Below are 20,606 nucleotides of genomic sequence, written 5' to 3'. Positions count from 1 at the left end.
CTACAGCAGAAGCCATAAACTGTGGTATGTCATTTTTAAACTTGAGCATTTTCACCATTTTCCTCTTGGACTATTGAGTGTTGATCACTAGCTCTTACTGTAAAACTAGTTTAGGAACTTTTCTTTGTTTTGGACTCCAGTCTGATTTATCATTTTCTCTTCATAGTATTTAAGCAGCAAACAGTAAGTCTCAAGACTATTACCAAGTATTAATACTGAAAGCCTTTCAGAAATGTTCCAGAAAAGGAAGTAACGACTATCCATTATGCATTACAAATACATAAAGGCATCTGAATTTCCATTGCCCATTATTCATCTCTAGGCTAAAAGTTTTAAGCTGCCTTTGAAGATGCTGCAGAAGATGATCGTGAAGACTAAAGAGCTGACGCCCTCTTCCAAAGTTTCCTTTTGGCTTAAGCTCACCTGCAAAGCTTTTTGGGTGTACCAGTCCTCTTTTTCTTTTTTTTTTTTTTTTCTTTTTTTTTTTCACCTTGGTTTCGTAGACTGTAGTAGTCTACATGAGTTTTTGTGTTCAGATGTTTGTGGCCTTCATCTTGTCCTGGCAGATAACTTAATGCATTCAGGTTTTCACTCTGCCACAATGGGGTGCAGGTGAATTTCAGACCCTTTCAGATTGCAACTAAAATATGATCTTAATTTTTTGTTCAATTACATTTTTCATAGCAGTTCATGCACCTGTTGCTTCAATTATGATTGGTTAGTTATGGTAACTAACTTTGTAGAGAGGATAAATATGTTCAAGGTAGCCTAGGGAGACTGGCAGAAATCATCACATTTCTACTTAGACTGAAGGGAAAGATGGTTTTCCCCAGCTATGTTTCCCTTAAGTTTCCCTTTTAAGAAACATAATACTTCACGATAAAGGGTCAAAAATAACAATTTGATGAGAAACAAATGTAATGCAACTGTCTGTGCCTTGCTTTCATCAGATTATGTAAAACAGTGAGTGTATAACCAGGTACTGCTGAATCGGATAAAATCCTGTTATATTCAGTTTCCAACTGATACTTTTTGAAAGTTGGGTGAGGCGGAGAGAGGGAAAGGAGCAGCACTAAGGAAACTGGAGAAGGCGCTTAAGAGGATATAGCTGCCCTGCCTCTTCTAATACTGCTTTTCTCAAATGTTTACTGTGAAGTAAAATCAACCCTATGCATATATTGAACCTTTCTTCTTTCTTGCAGGGGATCCAGTGCAGTGCAGTGCTTGGGTGGGCCAATGTGCTCTCTACATATTGATTATGACATTTGAGAAAACCATCATCATTATAGTTCTTCTTATACCTCAGTGGAAAGAGGTTTGTACTTCTACAGCATTTTACAGAAAAATTAATTTCAGGTGGAAGCTGTAGAGCAATAGACTTCTAATAGCGTTTATTGGTTTGGCTCAAGCATCGTAACTGCCTACGGTCAATGCCATTTAACTCTGTGGTAGTGGCCTGTTCTTTTAGCTTGGTTAATTGGTACGGCTAATTAGGCTTTCTGGCATCCATTGCCAGGAATATCTCCTCATATTTTGAGGGGTTTTATATACTGCAATATATGAAATTTTATTCTATCTCCTTGTCTGCATGCTCTTGAAGCTACCAAGCACTTCTTCCTTTTCTTAAGTCTTTAAGCATTACTTAAAGTCGTTTTATATTGCTTCTTGTATTTCAAAGAATTTTCTTTGCGTGACCTTGTTTATAGATCTAAACTGTAGAATTTTAGTAATTTGCAATGGATTAGTGAAGCCATTGCTGATGACCGGATAAATATTTATTTTTACAGAATCTGCAACGTAATTAGTTACTTCCTGTTGTGTGCTCTGGACTACTTTGGGAACTCTGTCTTCTCCTTACTGTGTATTTTGTGAAATGCTGGTCTGTTTAAATTTCCTGAAGATGGAACTTAAAACATGTTCCGGGGGAGCACACAGCTCTAAAACATTCAGAATGATTCTAACGCAGCTCCTCAGGCTTCTGTAAACAAAAATGACAGAGATGAGTTTCTTGCCAGCCCCACTTACTTATCTTTGGTAATTTATAAGCTGTCCTAAATACTTTCTATTTCTACAAAGCTGTCCTTTTTTGGTTCGTATGAATTATTTCTGTAGCGTTAACTAGTACATGAACAACTGCACTTACTAATCCAGTTGTGCTGCCATGATCTGAACTTTTATCCTTTTCTTTTCACAGGTAGCTTTATTGAATCCTATAGAGAACCCCCAGTTGGAGCTGGCTATCGTCATGCTGATAGTTCCCTTCTTTGTTAATGTGAGTACAACTTGCACACTGCTGTGAGATGTTTACTTGGATGTCTTTCTGCCATGTGTTAATTAATTAACGTTAGTCCTTAAAGCATAGTATACCTTGGCGCTTAAGTTACTTTTTAAAGAGGAAAGATGTTAAAGAATGGATGAAATGTCTGGATATGTGGATTTTACAAAGCTGAAATCTGATTTGAACTAAGTAATCAGGCTCAGGAGAGGTGCAGAAATGCCTCGTAGACCTCTTTGGCCTGATGACTTCAGTAGATTGAATGAAATACTGACATAGAGATTATAAAATTACAATGAAATTTGCTTTAGGAAGCAGTTGGTCTAAGGATAGCTGTACCGTGAAGTATCCTGCGTCTGACCACAGCTAATAGTGGCTGACCTATGAGGGAGCAGAGGAAAAGGGCAAGTGTGCAATCATCCTTCCCAAAGTGTCCTCTTCTGGCAATCTGGGATTTAGGGCTAGAGCCAGAGATGGTGGGTGTCCTTGCATTTAATAACTGCTGGTGATATTTTTTTTTTTTTTCCTGCATGTGTCATTAATTTGTTCAAGCATGGAATTTATCCTTTGAGAACCAAAAGTCTGTTGCACTAAGATGTCTGCCTCAACCGTTCACATTTCCACATGAAGAATTAATATATGATCACTCTGAATAGCAGCTACTTTTCTTATTTTCTTCTCTCCTACAAAGGAATAAAGTAGCCATGTTCTAGAGCATTCATGCAATGTGTAACGAGGCATGTGACTGTATGCCTATACAGGACTTCACCTGCTCGGCTAATTCAGAATTACTGTCAAGTTTTCCTAATCCTGTCCGAATACTGAGCAGGTGAACATATGCTACTCTGAAGAATACTGAACTGTTACTTCCCTCTTCTCTTTAACAGGCATTAATGTTCTGGGTAGTAGATAATTTTCTTATGAAGAAAGGGAAGACAAAAGCTAAACTTGAAGAAAAGGAAGCAGGACAAGATTCAAGAAATGGAAGTAAAGTCCGATACAGGAGAGCAGCATCACATGAAGAGTCGGAGTCAGAAGTAAGTAGAGTTAATTATTGCCATTGGTGCAATATCAATCCAGTTCAGCCCTCATGCCATTGTTTTCACTGTAACACTGTCAACTTAGTTTTGATTTTCTTTGCGTGTACCTCTAACAGTAGCTCCTAGCATTTGCAGTTGAAAACCAGTTAAGAAAAATGGCATTGTTGCACCACTCACGGTAGTTAATTTCCTTCCAGATGGGCAGGAAGACATAATAATATATTTAAATGTCACCGGTGAACTGTGTTACGAGTGCTTCTAAAAAAAACCCACACGGAATACAAAACTAGGAGACAATTCTAATTGTGAGAGGAAGCTGGAGTAGGCAACTGACCCGATTTTGGGGAAGTATTTACATCCTTGCCTTAGCATAACTTTTTTCTAAATTATACTAAGTGGGCAGTTTTCGGTTCAGCTGAAGTATGGGTGGTGTCTTTGAAGGTAAGTTGTTATAGTTTAGTTGGGTAATGTAACTTTTCTGCATTATAGACACTACTGTTTATATGGGGTTTTCTTTAATAAAATGACTGTCGTATTACCAGTGTGGATAGAGAATTTACTCTCTCATTTTGACAGCAAGCCGCCCCTGCTGACCTGGAGGTGCTAGAATCAGTTCTTTGGGTTTAGAGTCAGTGATTGTAGTAGAGATTAATACGCGTGCATCCTTCTTTGAAATTTACTGGAGGTTCCAGATAGGATGTGTGCCGTTGTTTGATAGTACTGGCAGTAAATCCAAATTGTGTTCTGTAAGCTCTTTCTTGAGCAAGTAATAAGGTGCTTTGTAAGCATAAAAAAAAAAAAAAGTAAAAGGTTAAAAGTAGAATGAAGAAAGAGTGTGACTTTGACCCATGTTACTCAGAAGTCGTAATTTGTTTTCAGATCCTTATTTCAGCAGATGATGAGATGGAGGAATCAGATGCTGAAGAGGACCTGCGTAGACTGACCAACTTAAAGCCCATTAAGAAAAAGAAGCATCGTTTTGGTCTGCCTGTATGACACATTCCCTGACCTGTGTATTTGCAGGTTTCATGGCAAAAACTTCAGTCAGTGGGTTTTAATGTTGCAATTGCGTCTCCCTTTTTGAACAAACTGACTTAAAGGCAAAGTCTACCAACAGAATGCAAAGGGTTGGAAGACTTCCAGTTCAGTTGCACTACAGACACACTGACCAATTATGCAAGAATGTCTTTTCATCATGTGGGAAAAACACAGCATTGTCAAGGACGAGTCGCTGGGGGGATTTGTATCTGACATTTCAGAGAAGATCATAGAAAACAGATACAGTAATCTTTCCTTTATGGTTGCTGATGATACGGTTTAAGATGGTCTCAAAAAGGCATCAGAATCAACTAAGTTAAAGGAGTGTGTTTTATTACTAAAACTGGCTTTTGCAGCATAATTCCTAGAGCAGAATAGTTTATGGTTACAAGCTGTAACTTAATGTTATTTTTTTAAGTACAAATGTTTACTTGCTACCGGGTACCTATGGAACTAATAGGTGGAACAAAGATTTTTTTTCCAAGTCTCCTCAAATCTATTTGACTATTTTATATTTAAGTTATATTTTCATACAGTCGTATTTAAAAAAATCTCTTTGTCAGAGAAAAGGGTGCAGTTCCCTTTTTTTGTGCAGAACAGGTCAAAAGATTTGTAGTGAAAATCTTATTTATCGTTTTGTCCTGGTTTAAGACAAAGGGATTGCAAAGGGAAAAGCTCTCTGTCACTGCTGAAGTCACCAAATATCACTAAAAATGCAGTCCTAAGTGTGCTTTTGACCACATAATTTGAAAATACCTTTTCTAATAGGAGGTGGTGTTTGCATATTTGACAAATGTGCACTTTAGTGTATAACAGAAGTCTGTTGTGATAGGTTATTTGTGAAATGCATAACTATGGATGACTCTAATTATTTCTGTTTGTGTAAGTCTCTTGTGCATACCTCTCAAATCACCCAAAAGAGATGGAACATTTCTTGTATTTTTCCTTATATAGGGGCCTGCGGTACTGGACCGTGATCTGATTGAAACAGTTGTGCTACAGTATTGCAAATGATTCTGTCCCTTCCTTGTTTTTTGTTGGAAAACCGATCTTCTATTTAATATGCTTAAAAAACAAAAAGAAAAAAATATTTTTCCTGTTAAATTTCCATAAAGTTTGATTAGCCTTTAGTAGTGGGGGGGGGGGGAACCCGAGAGGTATAATACCATTGTTACTACAGAATTTTTGTGATATTTTTTTTTTTTCAGTTTCTGTCTTCTGATAACACATGCTGACCTGGAACCTAGCAGATATGTTTTCGGCGACATCCCTTTGCTTTGCATATTTTCTTAAGTGATTGTTTCTGACAGCTTTCCTTGCTTAGTTACACTTTGTGCAGGACAAGGCAACGTGTCAAAGAGGTGACAACAGACCTTAATTGCAAATCTGTTGTAGTATCTGGACATCAGAAATGTTCCAAGCCTTAAACCAAACAGTTTTGTCAGAAAACTGCTCAGAACTTTTTAAGATTTTTTTACATTTTTTATAGATTTACTAGGTCTTAATGTGATTTGTTATCCAGACTGCTTAAATGGGGTTCTTGGGCCTTAGTAAATACTGAACTGTGCGCTCCCATACTTATTGTCACTATTCCAGCATTCCTTTTCACTGCTTGGCTGCCGAGGTGAACACAATGTTCCGAGACTTCAGGTACACCTCAGCGTGTCCAGCCGGCTAGAAGGGACGTTTTACCAAACCTAACGTTTGCGAGTTTAGTTGAGCCACTGACCTCTGTTACTGTGCACTGAAATGTAATAACTGCAATAAGTTTTAAGTACTAATGTTTCCTAGAATCACAGAATGGTTGGAGTTGGAAGGGACCTTAAAGATTGTCTAGTTCCCTCCTCCCTGCCCTCCCACTAGACCAGGGTTGTTCTTTTAGACTAAATCTAGAGATGAATGACAACGGAGTCTTGAGTTATTCTGAAGCGGGGGTGAGGGAATGCAGAAATGTCCCTAATCAGTGTTGCCTCTGTTCTAGGTTTTTGGGTTTTTTTTTTCATTGATTGTGTGACTTTGCTTGACTATTTTCCATTGGGAGGGCACATATCTCCAAAAGCACAGTACTTCAAGGAATTCATTTTCATCAACAGAATAGTCTCATACAGCTCACTTATCCAAAGGGATTTAAGAGCTAGGACTGGCTCTTGTTGCAGATGTCAGCATTTATTTTTTTAGCATAGGATTTGTTCTATTTCAGATAGTGAAATAAAGCTATTCAACATGTGCTACATACCACTGCACAGCCATCGCTATCCTCGTCAACCATCAGAGATAACTGAGCAGCGCACACAAATTTAACTGTACGAGCTTTCATTTTCTTCCTTTTCTTCTCCAGTTACTTAAATTATCAAAATTATTTCTAGTTCTAGTCTCATGTTTAATCTGTGAAGTGTCAGTATAAAACTATGGCCTTAATCATGTAAAAATATTTGTTTTGAGCAGACCTCAAACTTATTGACCAAGTACAAAACAGTGTAAAGCACTATGGAGCAATTTCTTGAAGACGGTTATAGCAAAGGTATATGAATGCCTAATTTTTCATGTCTTAAGTGCTTAAATGTCACTTGGTTTGAGATTTTGATATGCTTAGCGAGATGATGTAGTAAAGCACTATGAGCCAAAGAGAGAGAAGTATTTTAAATACCGCAGTAGTAACGGGAGGAGCATATCTTCAGAGGGGGGAGAAAACAGTTCTGGCTTTCTCTACTAAGATAAAAAATTTTATTCGCAACCTTAGCAAAATAACAAAAATATTTTTTTCTATTCATTTTGTGCTATCTTGGGAAAGAGACGGAAAATGTAAAATTGGCAGCTTTCCACTTTGTAAGATAAAAATTGGAATTCTTGCAGAAGGTACAAGTAGGACAAGTGCTCTTGTTGGAAGAGCTTGTATGTGTGAGGAGGAACTATGTGCCTAGTGCTTCACTATGTCTTACTGTTCGTTGAAATGTACTGGCAGTACAGTCTGAAGTAAATTTTTCATAAAGAGTTGATCCAGTAATAATGTTACAACATGACAACGTTTGCATTATCCTCCAGTTGGCACTCTGAATTTATGCCTGAGGAACGTACTTCAGGACAGCTCATAGTGAAGGTTTAATTCAGGCTGTGCTTAAAAAAAATGTGATTCTGTTTAATGAAAATAAGCTACGTAGTATATGCCAAAGTAAGAGAAAGGGATTGTAACTTAGAGAAGAGATGCAGAAGTATTGGTGGAGATCAAATTTACCACGAATGGTCAACCTAAATGTATTAACTGTTTCTAGTGTCTGACCTGTGACACATCTACATAAACTTAAAACACTGGTGTTGTCTAATTCGTGGTTTTCAAGTTCTGGCTTTAATATGTTCAGGTCCCCTTGTCTTACTTTAAGTAGGTAGGTTAAATGCTGTATGTTAATGTTGCTAATAAAATGTACTATAGCTTTTCTTCAGGGAAAACTCAGAAATTGAGTTGCAAATTAAAGCAATGCAAAGTGATCCCCTCCGGTAGGCGTCTGCTCCGATTCCAGCTGCGCCTGGGGAGGGAGATGTGGGCTCTCGCGCTCTGCTGAGAGCTGAACATCACAAGGAATTTCTGCCACTGTGCTTGACTAACCCATGTTTGCAACTTTGCTGTGCTTTTTACAGGAGAAACCAGTAATGAAAGCGAATAAATTCAGCCACATCGAGTCAGAGTAGATCTACAGCATAGGCGTGCAAACTTTTTTTAGGTAAAGTTTCCAGTTCAATTACTGAAAATGACTACTATGGTTTTACAAAGTAAAACTGCAGTATCTTTAAAAAAGGGACTCTTTTGTAGGTGTTTTTGTCTTGCGTGGGTTATCCATCTCAAACTGAATGTTGGGTTTGTTTGTGAGTAATTTCAGAGTGTAGCCTATGTGAGCAAAACCAACAGCTGTATTCTGCTGCCCTCTGTTTGGACCATATTGTTTAATCAGTGGTGTTACCTTAAACTTTGAAGGGTATCTGATGTAATTACATTGTATAATGGTTTACAATAAAGTTTGACTTATTACAGATTTGTACACTTGGTTTGTACTCGTTCTGTTTAAAAGTTCCTGTGTTTCAATGTTTATAATGTGCCGTTGTGGGAAGCAGGTTTTGCTACTGGAGTTTAACTTCGGAACTGAAGATCTAATTTTTTGCACTCTCACGTTGGTATTAATTTCAATATATTCATTTACCTTAATAGCAAGTCCTATTTCAGTTGGAGGCACCACTAGTCTTAAGTAGCAAATTTTGTTTACAACTTTAAGAATCCTTGCAGGCTCTTGTCGGATATGTTCCCTGGGGAGGGTTTTTGCCCTCTGCGTGTGCACACATGGAAAATAACCATCTGTATTTTCATATTGAAAATAAAACCTTCCATATGCAACCTGAGAACTCCTGAGATCGCAGAACATTGACCTGAGGCCTTCTGGAGTGTAGGACGATATTAAAATGCTTTAACCACCAGCTGATTGTTGCAGCCTGCTTTTGGCTTTTCAAGCAAAGCCAGACCTTTTGGTTGTTGGCAGCAAGAACTTGTAAACTTCTGAATTTGCCTCCAATGTCTTGCCCCTCAGCAGAGGCATGGCCTGTGTCAGTAACTTGTTAACCTGTTTTAACTTCTGTTCCCCTTCCGATTTGTTTGCAGCAGGTAGTAGAAATGCAAGCTGAGGGGAGATGTCTGAGGATCCTGTTGAGAAGTTTGCTGGTGCAGTGCCACAGAACTCCTGCAGTACCTCCTCCAAGACAGAAAAGGGCCACGTGGGGATGTCTAGTTCTAGGACCAAGTAGCCTGTCTGTCCCCTGTTTCCAGAAGGCAACATGCTGGAGGTCACCAATGTCTTCCTTGCTTACTTTAGTCTCTGCTACTTCCCAAAACCATGCAAAAGGGAAGGGGAAAGCAGTGCTGATTCTTGTCTGTCTGACAAAGACATCACTCCTACGTGCTGTCGGTGTAGTGCAGAGTTGTACCTTAAGCTACAGGGAAGCAGCTGCTTGGATTAGCAAAGTGCCTGCGGCGGGCACTTGGCCTTCCCTTGTCGTACCCAAGAAAGAGAGTGTAGCCTAGCTTGGGTTTTTCTGCTTTGTTGGGCAGAAAGATGCCATCTTACTCTGCAGGTTCCCTGGAGGTATGGCAAGGTATCTACCATCGGTTTTCCAGAGTGCTGGAGGAATGAGGCAGGGCCATGTAAGATGGGAGCTGGCTCGCTGTGTGGCTGTTACATGACCACGTGCAGGTGATCTTATTTATTTATTTATTTATTTGACTGCAAATGGCGAGAGGTTGATAGCTTTATGCCAGAATACAGCAGAAATCCTGTTCTTAGTGAGCTGCTGTTGCTGTCACCCGTTACTGTCTTTGTGGGAGCAGTTTAGTGTGTTCTGCTGGGCTGGACCTGCACAGTGTCAATCCACTATTACCTCTGTAGCTCCTCCATGGTGTTTGCCCATTACTTCCCACCAGCTACGCACAAGCAGCCCCATACCTGCTGCATCCTTAGAGGAATTCAGGGAATAATCTTCAACCTGTCAGGCCTGTCAGTCCACTGAGGGATGTTAGCACTTTCCTGGAGGGGAAGACAAATCTTCTGTAAGATCTGCGTCTTCAGGAGATCATGGTGGCCAGACCTGTGGACATTCATTAAATTCTCCATGGTCATCACCACATTTTAGCTGCAACCATTCCTCAGCGAAGGAGTTTTCCATACTTCATGTTGCTGTGGAAGATGAATACAGGTTTAACTTGCGTTTTTAATACTAACTATTAAATAAATGAGCCTATCTCATTTCATTGTCATTCATGTCCCATTTAACAGATCTCGGGACCTCAACCAGGTGAACAGGATTTCTACTCTGAAATGTAAGTAACTGTAGATTTAGGTTGGTTTTCTGTAAGGAAGAATTAGCCCATGATCTGTAAAAGGAAATGGTTGTGCTTGTTCAGCATTGGTTTAGGAAATGTATAATCAAAGAGAACAGAATTGCCCAGGCTATGGGGGATGTCTTAGAAACTTCAGGATATGCTGCCTACCTCTGTAGGCACCTCATCTTCTACCCCCAAATGACATGCAAGCTGAAGGTGCTGTAATTTTGTTTGTATAATGGTTTCATTTGTATAAATTAAATTGCCATGAAAGCATAACTGTTGCTTTTGAGTGAGGAATATGTAGCACCACTTAAATGAAGCAAAGGGAAAAGCACTGAAAGCTGAAGGGGAAAAAATAGTTCGGTGTCTTGAATTCTAAGTATTTGCTTTCAACATGCAGAATGTTATTTTCCTGTTGTAATAGGTAACGTCACAATAGGGACACTTGTGGGACTGTATAGAAACATGTTAGTAGAGGAGAGGTGTTACTTTGTACAGTAGAAAAAAGAATTGCTGGTTTTCCTAAAGTCAATGGGTTGGGTTTTTTCTTTTGCTTTGTTAGCCGACTAAACAGTACTGCTGTTCTGCAGAAATGTTTCCTGTAGTTTATGAAGCTCTGGGTTTAAAATAGAAATTCAACATAAGGAAGGGCTAAGTACGTAACATCCAAACTGCTTCTTAACCTACGAATAATTCCCCCAATAGTCACATAAAGCAAAGCATCTTCTCAGGCCTGGAAAGAGTTCAGCTTAAAGGCAGAATGGGCACCCCGGAGGCCTGGGGGACAGTTCACAACCTACAAATCCCATTGTCCTGATTGTATGGTGCTAGTGTTGTGCTACTGATGTAATGATTTCATAATGAAGAATACCTCTTTTATTTTACCTCCCGTGTTTCTCTCTGTAGCCTAAGCAAAACACGGGCAGAGCCCAAGAAAATTCCAGGGCAGATTTCTAGCACTACAATGGTCAATCTTTCCAGTAAAAGATGTTTGGAGCTCTGCCACGTTTGCCTTTCTCATATTAACATACCTGGCTGGAGTCTTGGTTCTTTTAAGTGTTGAGTGCAGTCACAGAAGCTGATTTATTTTTTTTTCATGATGCAAAGAATTAATGTAAAGAATATAAAAGGGAGACAACCCCCCACCCAATCATCTCCCAGTAATAAAAAGCAGAATTCATGCTTGGAGATTTTTTTTTTTTTTCTATTTAATTAAAAAATTGTTTAGAGAACAAATGTTAAAAGTTCTGGAAAAGGTTTTACTACTGTCAGCATGTGCAGTGCAGCGGGGAACACTGGATTTATTCAGGTCTGAGTAAGCTATTCCTATACAGATGACAGGTGAAATAATTAAACTTACTAATACCACTGTAAGTAGAAAGTGATTTTACTCTCTCAGTTGTGTAAGACCTGGCACCGGCTCAGCAATAGAAGTGTGAGGGTAAAACCATAGAAACCATAGCCTATTTTATTAACTCTCCAAAATGCACAAAATACTCCTCTGTTAAAGATGGCTGTGCAAAAGCGATTTGGTGCACAATGTTATGCTTTGGGTGTTAGGTTTGTATAATCTTTAGAGAATGTGTATTTTGTTATACCCGGAAGAAACACAAACCCTTCCCCTCCTCCCCCCCTGCCTTCCCCATCAGGATTCAGAGTTAATTTTGTGTCCCTAACAATGTTTTGCCTTTTAAAGTTATAAATAGAGCCCCAGCGGACTCCCTGGGAAGTCATTTTGTAGTGGATCGGGCTTCCCCGCCATCCCGCTGCCACAGCTGTCTGCTCTCGTCTGTCCCCAACTCCATCCGTCCCCAGGCACAGGGCGCAGTACATACTGCAAACCCTCGTCATCGCTAAGAATAAACCTTTTGACAACAACAGCCTCTGTCAACCTGAATCATCCTGGGTTCTGGTTTGGGAAAATGACCCAGCTAATGACTTCATGTTAGATGCTCTATATAAGTCGAGGAAAAAAACAGGCATTCGCAGAGCTCACAGGCTGGATTTAATCAAAGCCGGGAAACAACCTCGGAAGGGATTACGGTCGAGTGAGCGCCGCAGTTATGTCACAGGTACGGGGAGATCTGTGTGCGGCTGGCTCTCGTTAGAGCAGGGTGCCCAACAAATGTATTTTAGACTGTTTGCTTGGAATAGGTTATTAGCAAGTTACTCTTGTTAACCAATGAATTTGGCTTTTCTGCTCTATGTGACTTGTTTGATTATGTTGAAGTGTTTAAACGCTCTGTTTGTATATTTTAACAAGTAAGTTGTTAGTAGGGTTTATTTGATGAAGGAAAGCAGCTGCCCTCTATGTGGTTAACTAATTTATTTTTTAAATGTTCTCTTTATGATAAATATTTTTATTTCTGTAGGAAGGAACAAACCATTTCCACTGCTCTGGTTTGGGGTGCTTCACAGAAGGAGTGACTTCTGCTTTTCCAGCACGCTTTCTCAGACAATTACTTGAAATTTTGGCAGTAGTTTTGAAAGGACGTGACTATACTGAAGTGTGCTGCTGTGTAAAGCTTAATGTAGTAATGTCCAGGAAAAGAGAGAGCATGACCGAAAATTATAATTGTTAGGATACAGTATTTGAGACTGACACTTTGTATTACATGCTTTTATGGTCATTATGTAACTAATGGCTTGTCTTTAGTGTGTTTCACAATAATCACTGTTTCAAAATTATCTTAAAATTAGCTCAGAAATGTTGAGGTTTTCATGTAAGTGTTATGTTTTAAACGCAAGCCCTGTGTGTCTGGCAGAGTTCTCCCCAGCGTGAGAGTTTTATGGGGTGGGTGGGATGGAGAGTAAGAACATCGTGAGGGCACAATCCTTCAACTCAGTTCGGCTTATTTTCCTTACTCCAAAGAAAGAGAGACTTAAACAGTCATGTCCTGTAAACCAACACTTTTTGACTTGTGACAGGAGGAGATAAAGTGCAGGCTGCTCTGCTGTGCCAGCTGGGAAGGGCTCCTGGCAAGCCCTGCTTACAAATGCACTTGTGTTGGGAGCAATTAGCTGTCGTGCGGCTGCGATGCTGGCAGCTGCTGGTGCTGGCAGGTCCAGGGCTCACCTCTGTGCCTCGCAGCAACCTTTCTGTCTAGGTTTTTAGCTGGGGGCCAGCTAATCCACAGCAGCTGTCCTGCTGGAAAATCCACCTGTGATCAAAGCGCGAGAGGTTTTATTTTAAAATAACTGGGTGAAATTCCACAGTTCTGCTCAGCCTGGCTGTGTCTTGGTGCATCGCAAGTGCCTCCTTTCCTCACCATGAGGTCCCCAAGAAGTCCCCTGTCCCCGTGGAAAGAAGCCTCACAGTTGCTGTCTTTTGACAATAATTGATGAAGGATCTGAGCAGGTTTCATATTGCTGTTAACAAAACAAGGGGTTTTTCTGTGTTGGACCCAACACAGGTCTGTACTGCGTGCCATGCCATGGGCGTGGAGGACTGTTCCCATCACATGCCAATTCTCATTACAGACAGACAGACAGATGAATCCCTGGCTGTAGGGATGTTTGGTTAACCAGCTAACGGACCAAAAGCTGTTGTGAATTTTGCAGGGTTTGCTGCCACCGTTTGCCCTTGCTTGCTTTGGCTACTCATAGAGTGTTTTCCCCAGAGGTCTTGTGAATGTTTTGTTTCCCACAACACATGCAAAAGGGATTGTCAGCGAGCTATTCTGAGCGTTCCCGGGAATTTACAGCCTGGAGGAAACATGCCGAAGGCTCCAGTGCAGCCAGCCCACCCCTGCTGAGAGCCAGGCATGCATACACTGTCTCTGCAAGATCCCTGGGATTCGTGGCTCCAGCCATTCGCAGACCTTGGGGGATTTGTTTCCCTCCACAACTGTTTTTAGCTTTACAGGCGGTGCCTAGAAATGTACAAGTGGGCTCCACCGCTGCCAGAACCCAAATATCAGTTCAAGAAGGACAGAGAGCTGCTGGAGAGAGTCCAGCGTAGGGCAACTAAGATGATTAAGGGAGTGGAGCATCTCCCTTATGAGGAAAGACTGAGGGAGCTGGGTCTCTTTAGTTTGGAGAAGAGGAGACTGAGGGGTGATCTTATTAGCGTTTATAAATATATAAAGGGGGAATGTCATGAGGATGGAGCCAGGCTCTTCTCAGTAGCAACCAATGATAGGACAAGGGGTAATGGATTCAAGCTGGAACACAAGAGGTTCCACTTAAATTTGAGAAGAAACTTCTTCTTGGTGAGGGTGACAGAGCACTGGAACAGGCTGCCCAGGGAGGTTGTGGAGTCTCCTTCTCTGGACACATTCAAAACTTGCCTGGACGCCTTCCTGTGCAACCTCATCTAGGTGTTCCTGCTCCGACAGGGGGATTGGACTAGATGATCTTTTGAGGTCCCTTCCAGTCCCTAGCATACTGTGATCAGCAGCCCTACATAGGTGGCAATGGTCAGAGAAGTTTCTTGTTGATGTTTCGCTGTGTGAGTCTATTAGTTGGGAGTGGGGGGGTCTTTCATTCTTTTTAATCTCATCTCCTGTGCCCCTGCTCCCTGCTGCAAGGTCTGCCTGATGGGACCTTCGCAACCTATCCTTGAAATAGTAAACTGAAGAGGGAATGTTAATGGTGCCAACTGCTGCTGATTGACTGACTTTGAAGTGCTAATTTAAAGGTAGGGATAGGCTGATATGAACCAATGGTATCGTGATTTTCTTCTAACAGGATAAACTGTAAACAGATTAGTACTTGGATGTTGCAGTGCACCACCTGATGATGCATATGTTTCTGTATTAGATTTCCTTCTCTTTCTTTGGGTTCTGAGTCCAGCATTTCAGATGTGCTCAGTACATGCTTGTAGACAACCCTGTTGCGTGCTCAGATAGTTTTGTTCCCTAAATTTAAGATCAATAACTATGGGTCAACTTTTAAGTTTATTCCAACTAAATGAAGCCAGACTTCAGACTCTCTGATCAGTTTCCCAAAGAATTAGTGAGTAGACTGAGGCACAAGCGCCATTTAGTAATGAAGGTTTTTTGTCCTTCCCAAATATTGGACAGACCTATTTGTACTTGCAGAATGGCCAGGCAGGGCTGGACAGAGAAAATTTAAAAACAAATTTAAAAAAAAAAAAAAAGTAAGTAATTCACTGTCTTTTCGAAGGCTGTACAATCAGAAGACAATTTCAGAACAGTAATAGTGGCAACAGATTTTGGGAAGGGCAGTGAAATCGTGGTTGTGCAAAGATCTGGAGTAGCTGAATGCACGGTTTCAGAGTTGAATGCACGGTCTCAGAGTTGAAATAGGTGGGATATTGTATTAACAACTCTGTATGTTGTAGCCTTTGGGTTAAGGCAGCTTTGTTTCCTATGCTTCTAAACACAAAATACTGATGTGTGGGCAATACGTCTGTTTCTTAGCCAGCCCCTGTGAAAAAGAAGCGTCCTCCAGTGAAGGAAGAAGACCTCAAAGGAGCCAGAGGAAACCTTTCCAAAAACCAGGAAATTAAATCCAAAACCTACCAAGTGATGAAGCAGTGTGGTAAGTCTCCTTGATGGAAACGTCTTCCAAAGTAAAACATTGACCTAAATGCTTTTTTCAAGTGAAAGGGTATGTCTCTGAAACAGCAGCCAGCTGTGCTCACCAACCCTGACATGGCCGTGCAGGGACTTTGCATCCATCATCCTGACAGCACCAAGAGGTGCCAACAGGGCCCTGCTTGGAGTGATGGTTCTCCCTGTCTGTACAAAGCAGGAGGAAGAGCCCTGACTTTGCCTTCTGAACCCAGGGTTCAAATGAAGCCCTGGAACCATACTCGATGTCAATGACTGCCCAAGCTGAAGATTGGAGGCTTGGTCATGGATTAGGGGATTTCTGGCTTCTCAATTGGATGAATTTGATGTGTTTGAGATGAAGCAGAAATTGGGGGGGGGATAAAAGACAGAAGGTGAGAGAAGAGTGGCTGCTTGCACTGAACATCCCTGATGCTCTGGTTTTGTGTTGCTTTTCTACCACCAGTGGGAGAGTTATAAGGAAAAATTAATTTTAACTCCTTTTCAGCATAATAGCCTGGACCTCAGTAGTTTCCAAGTTTCTAAAGCACCTGTGGGGATTTGGGGACAGTCAATGGTAGTGACCACCTACAGGTGCCATCAGCTGTCCTGTGCTTGGGATGGGAGCTCTGTGCTTTAAGGTTTGGGAAGTAGACCTGTAAACGTTCAAGGTTGGGTTGGATGGGGCTTTGAGCAACCTGATCTGGTTGAAGGTGTCCCTGCCCATTGCAGGGGGGGTGGACTAGATGGCCTTTCAAGCTCCCTTCCAACCCAAACCAATCTATGATTCTAAGTTGATGCACGCATGAAATATTTATCAAATGTGTATAAATGTATTTCAGCAGCACTCATTTTACTCCCCAAATTTGGTGTACTGCTTCACTGATTGCCTCTCTTGGTTTTCTTTTCCAAGAACAAATGGGCTCTGCAGCACCCTCCATATTCAGCCGGGATCGGACAGGGGGTGAAACAGTCTTTGAGAAACCCAAAGAGCCGGCCAAGAGCGTCTTTGGGTGACGGCGGGGCTCGATGGCGCTCACCCAGATGATTGTCGTAACGTTTTCCCAAATTTCTGCCTCTTACACTAACGTCACTGTAGACCTAAGTAGCTAATTTCTACTGTAAGTCATTAAGTAGGGAATAGACTCATGTCAAAGGGTACAACTTCCATGTTGATTTTTGTTGTGTGTTGAACGGTGTTTGCTATAATGGTTTAATAAAAAAAATACTGTTGGACAGAGCTTGGCAGACTGTGGTGACTCATTTCAGTACAGGCTTCGATTAATTCTGTGGACACCTAGGTGTTACAGGCTATGATCTAGCCTGCCAAATGCGACAGATAAACATCCAGATAATGCAGTTCTGGTGTCGCTGCCATTTCCTCACGCTCTGCCTGAGCCAAGAGGGTGCTGAGCAGGACCTGCTCGAAGGGGCGTCACAGAAAACTTCACCCAAATTCTCGCTGACGGCAGCGGCCCCTCAGGGCTGGGGCCTCCACAGGGCGGCGGCCCTCCCCTCACAGCCGCCCCCTCGCGACCGCCCCCTCGCGGCCCTCCCCTCACGGCTGCTCCCTCACAGTTCCCTCATGGCGCCTCAGGGCAGCAGCGCCGTGGTTCGCCCATAGGCGGCTCTGCCGGCAGGCAAGATGCCGGTCTATCAGTGTGCCCCAGCGCCGAGGGAGAGCTTTCAGCCCCTTCCCCGGTGGCTTTTTGCTCATGTCCCGTTGGATAAAGTGAGGAGCGGGGTGACAGAGCGGCAGCGCAGGCACCGTGTCCCTCCCCACATGTCATCCTGCTGAGTGTCTTTGTACAACAGCAAACCCACTCTGAGTGGAAGCTGTTTTTTTGCAACTCCGTTTACATCTTGATTTGCTGTATTAAACACCAAACCTGTTTTCCCCTGAGGTTATAAACTGGAGTATTTCCCCTGCAGCTCTGCGCAAACACAGGTGGTCCTGTGCTTTGTTGGCAGCTCCTGCCCTTCTCTCACACCCGGAGTCCCCAGCAGCATGTCTGGAGACAGGAAGGTAGGTGCCACCTTTATTTAAAGAATTACTTTAATTTTGCACAGGCTAGACCTGATTAAGATGTGATTAAGATGTGTGCGGTTTCTGTGCACCGTGAAGAACATTATCTTTGCTGTTTGTGTCACACACACTTGATGGATAAAATGTGCCGATGTCCACAAAGCTGCCAAAGAGGCTGCGGAGTGGGATGTGCATAAGGCAGCAGCAAATCCTTTGGGTTTAAGGGGGAGGTTTCCTTAAAAAAGTTAAGATATTGCTGGTGTGTTGCCCTGCCCCATTTTTTTCACTTTCAAAGAATGTTTGTAGCCAAAACACTGTCTTCTCTCTCTGCTGGACACTATTTTTCCATGGGGTCTGGGCTCCTCACCAGTAACTCAGCACAACTTTTTCCTTTGAGAAAGACCCCTTCCAGAGCTTTGAAGACAAAAACAAAACAAAACACTGGAGGGGGGGAAAGTTCCTACCCTGATAAACCTGGAGCTGTCCCTGCATCAGGTTTAACAAACCCTCCTTAATTAATCTGCGATGAAGTTGGCAGGAGGTTGTTTAATAATTAGAAAACTTATGAAGGGGCCAAGTGGCACACAAGGTTGTTATCATTTTCTTTTGTACGGTACAAGTGGCTGAATATTGCAACTTTGCTAGACCAGGTGGCAGGAGAGGGGCGGTGCTGTCTTTCAGACCTAGCTAATCTTTGAGTATATTGGTGCCGATTTAGCAAAGCACACAAACCTCTGCATCTCACAGACTTGCTGCACGGATGCAGCATGGAAGCTAAGTTAGGTATCTACCAGAAACTTGGGGTTTTGCTAGCAGCTTTATTTCCAAGATGTCCTCAGGTTTAATTATTTGTGGTGCTTTGCAGTGTGACAGTACTCTGCTTTTTCTATCTTTTAAGATGGACCTCACCTAAAAAATATGCATTGGAGGTAAAAGCATATCCTGGACAAAGTTGCTCCCCATTTGTGACAGCGAGGTCTGAGCTCTCCTGTATGAATTGCAGGAATCCTCCCCTGTCCCCAGCCTTGCTGCTGTGCTGGAAAAGTTGCTGGCTGCTGCTGCAGGACAGGAAATACTTGTAGGTGAGAGGAACAAATATAAAGCTGCCTGGAGAACTTTTTGTCATCTTTTTCTTCATCCTTGTGAATCTGTTAAGTCCAATAATGAAAAATGTGTTTTCTTCCTTCTTCCTCATTTTCATAGTGCGAAATAGTGACAGAGAAGTGTCTGAACAAAGTCCTGGGGTTTGAGTTTTTCGGTCATTTTGCACTCAAAAGTATCTCCTGTTGTGATGGTGGATTTAGATCCTTCCTGCAAGGTGATGCAAAGTCATTTCACAGCACGTTTGTTCCCCAGAGCAAGAAGCACTGGGTGCTGCAGGACTGGTACCCAGTGCACGAGCAGGAATGGGCACTGAACATCAGCAGGGATGACTATTGTTGGTGGTTTGTACGGAAACAGCGGAAGATGCTTGAGTCTGGGGACAAGGCTGAGCATGAGGTTGTCCTGTAGCTGCTTCAGCAAGCCACAAAAGGATGCGTGAGGGATTTCACGGCTTCCCTGGGTGCTGGCTGGCTCTGCGCACCCGGGAGCGGGGCAGAACCAACCACACAGCCTAAATCTGTGCAGTTAAAGCAGCTCTTTAACATCCATGTGATTTTACATATGGGTATTAAAAAACAGATGACAGATACACTTAATTAAAGCTAAAGCTTTGACTCTTGGGGATCTTAGGCCACTAAATGTATAATCCTGTGCATTAATGGATTAAAGCATTACAAGAGTTGTAGAAGTTAATCAAATGTAAAGCAGTTTTAATTTTTCTCTGTTAAAATATACCTATTTTCATGTCCTGCTATAAACAATACAGTATTTGCAAGTAGTATTAACAGTCTGCTGGAAGAAATTAAGTCTGATTTTTTTAAAAAAAGTTACTTTAAGCACAAGTCTTGTAAAACTAGGCTGTGCTCAATAGACTCTTTATGGTGAAGTTGTAAATGTCTGTCGAAACTATTGAGCCCTGCATTAGTTTCCTTGTAAATCCGAGGCCTCTGGAAGCATGCTCTCCACGGATGTTTTGTATGTAAAACAGCAATGAAGCAAACACAGATGCATGTATTTCCACAGGATCTTTGTGTTAATTTAGGACAAGTAATGGCATCAGCTGCCATGGAGTTATTAGGGGGAAAATGCCGTCAAAAAGCAATATGAAAAAGTGGGTTTTTTTGTGGGCAGGCTGCAGGTTTAGTAGAGAAAGGGCTGTTTGCTACTCTGGAGCTGCCAGCAGACAGGCAGGGAAATCACGGTAGGAGGGCAAGATTCAGCCTTCATCTGCTCAGGGCTGAGGGGAGAGGGAGATTGCATCTTTCCAGTGCTGGCTGGTTGCACGTTAATGTGCCTGTATATGTGTGTTTGTATGAATACATACAAGAACCTAAGAGATCCTCTGAAGTACAGCCCCAGGGGATGTTATTTTTTCTGTCCTGTTGATATTTCCAAGATTTTAAACATATTTTCTTTTCTTGTGCTGGGAATGAATGAACAAATGAAGCCCGCTGAAAGCTTTCCAATAAAACAAGCAAACCCTAGACAGGTGGCATAGGAAAGTCTCGTGACAATTTGCTCCCTGACCCCCATTTCTCACCTTGATTTCCCTAGTTGTAGAGCTGAGGAGATGAACTTTTGAAATGGGTTCTGCCCAGAGTCTGTTTACCGCACTGCCTAAAACACCAATTATTTCCCCTTGTAGAAGAAGCAGGCGTTACAGCTACTCGGATGGAGAAATATCTTTTAAATTGTCATGTGAGCTGTGTTGCATTAGGAGACTACCTAAACACCACATGAGAGAGCA

At 41.9% G+C, this 20,606-nt stretch overlaps 2 protein-coding genes across 2 annotated transcripts in view; both read left to right on the top strand.

Moving 5' to 3' along the window:
- Positions 1-4,580, top strand: part of LOC309675318 (store-operated calcium entry regulator STIMATE-like) — a gene marked incomplete at its 5' end in the record, with an annotated part of 33,169 nt that extends 28,589 nt beyond the window's left edge. The window contains 4 exons of the mRNA XM_082487602.1: positions 1,203-1,319; positions 2,199-2,272; positions 3,163-3,312; positions 4,195-4,580. Of these exons, the coding sequence (XP_082343728.1) occupies positions 1,203-1,319; positions 2,199-2,272; positions 3,163-3,312; positions 4,195-4,311 (458 nt within the window). The 3' untranslated portion in view covers positions 4,312-4,580. The remainder of the gene's footprint in view (positions 1-1,202; positions 1,320-2,198; positions 2,273-3,162; positions 3,313-4,194) is intronic.
- Positions 4,581-12,125: 7,545 nt separating this feature from the next.
- On the top strand, positions 12,126-16,970 carry MUSTN1 (musculoskeletal, embryonic nuclear protein 1). Its single transcript, XM_082487603.1, has 3 exons — positions 12,126-12,285; positions 15,598-15,718; positions 16,643-16,970. The coding sequence occupies exons 1-3, from the start codon at positions 12,277-12,279 to the stop codon at positions 16,744-16,746; spliced, it is 234 nt and encodes a 77-aa protein (XP_082343729.1). The 5' UTR covers positions 12,126-12,276; the 3' UTR covers positions 16,747-16,970.
- The last annotated feature ends 3,636 nt before the right edge of the window (positions 16,971-20,606 follow it).

This window comes from Vanellus vanellus (assembly GCF_965231255.1).
Source record: "Vanellus vanellus genome assembly, chromosome: 9".
Classification (NCBI taxonomy): Eukaryota; Metazoa; Chordata; class Aves; order Charadriiformes; family Charadriidae; genus Vanellus; species Vanellus vanellus.
Note: the sequence above shows the minus strand (reverse complement) of the source record. Positions and strands in the feature narration are given on the sequence as shown.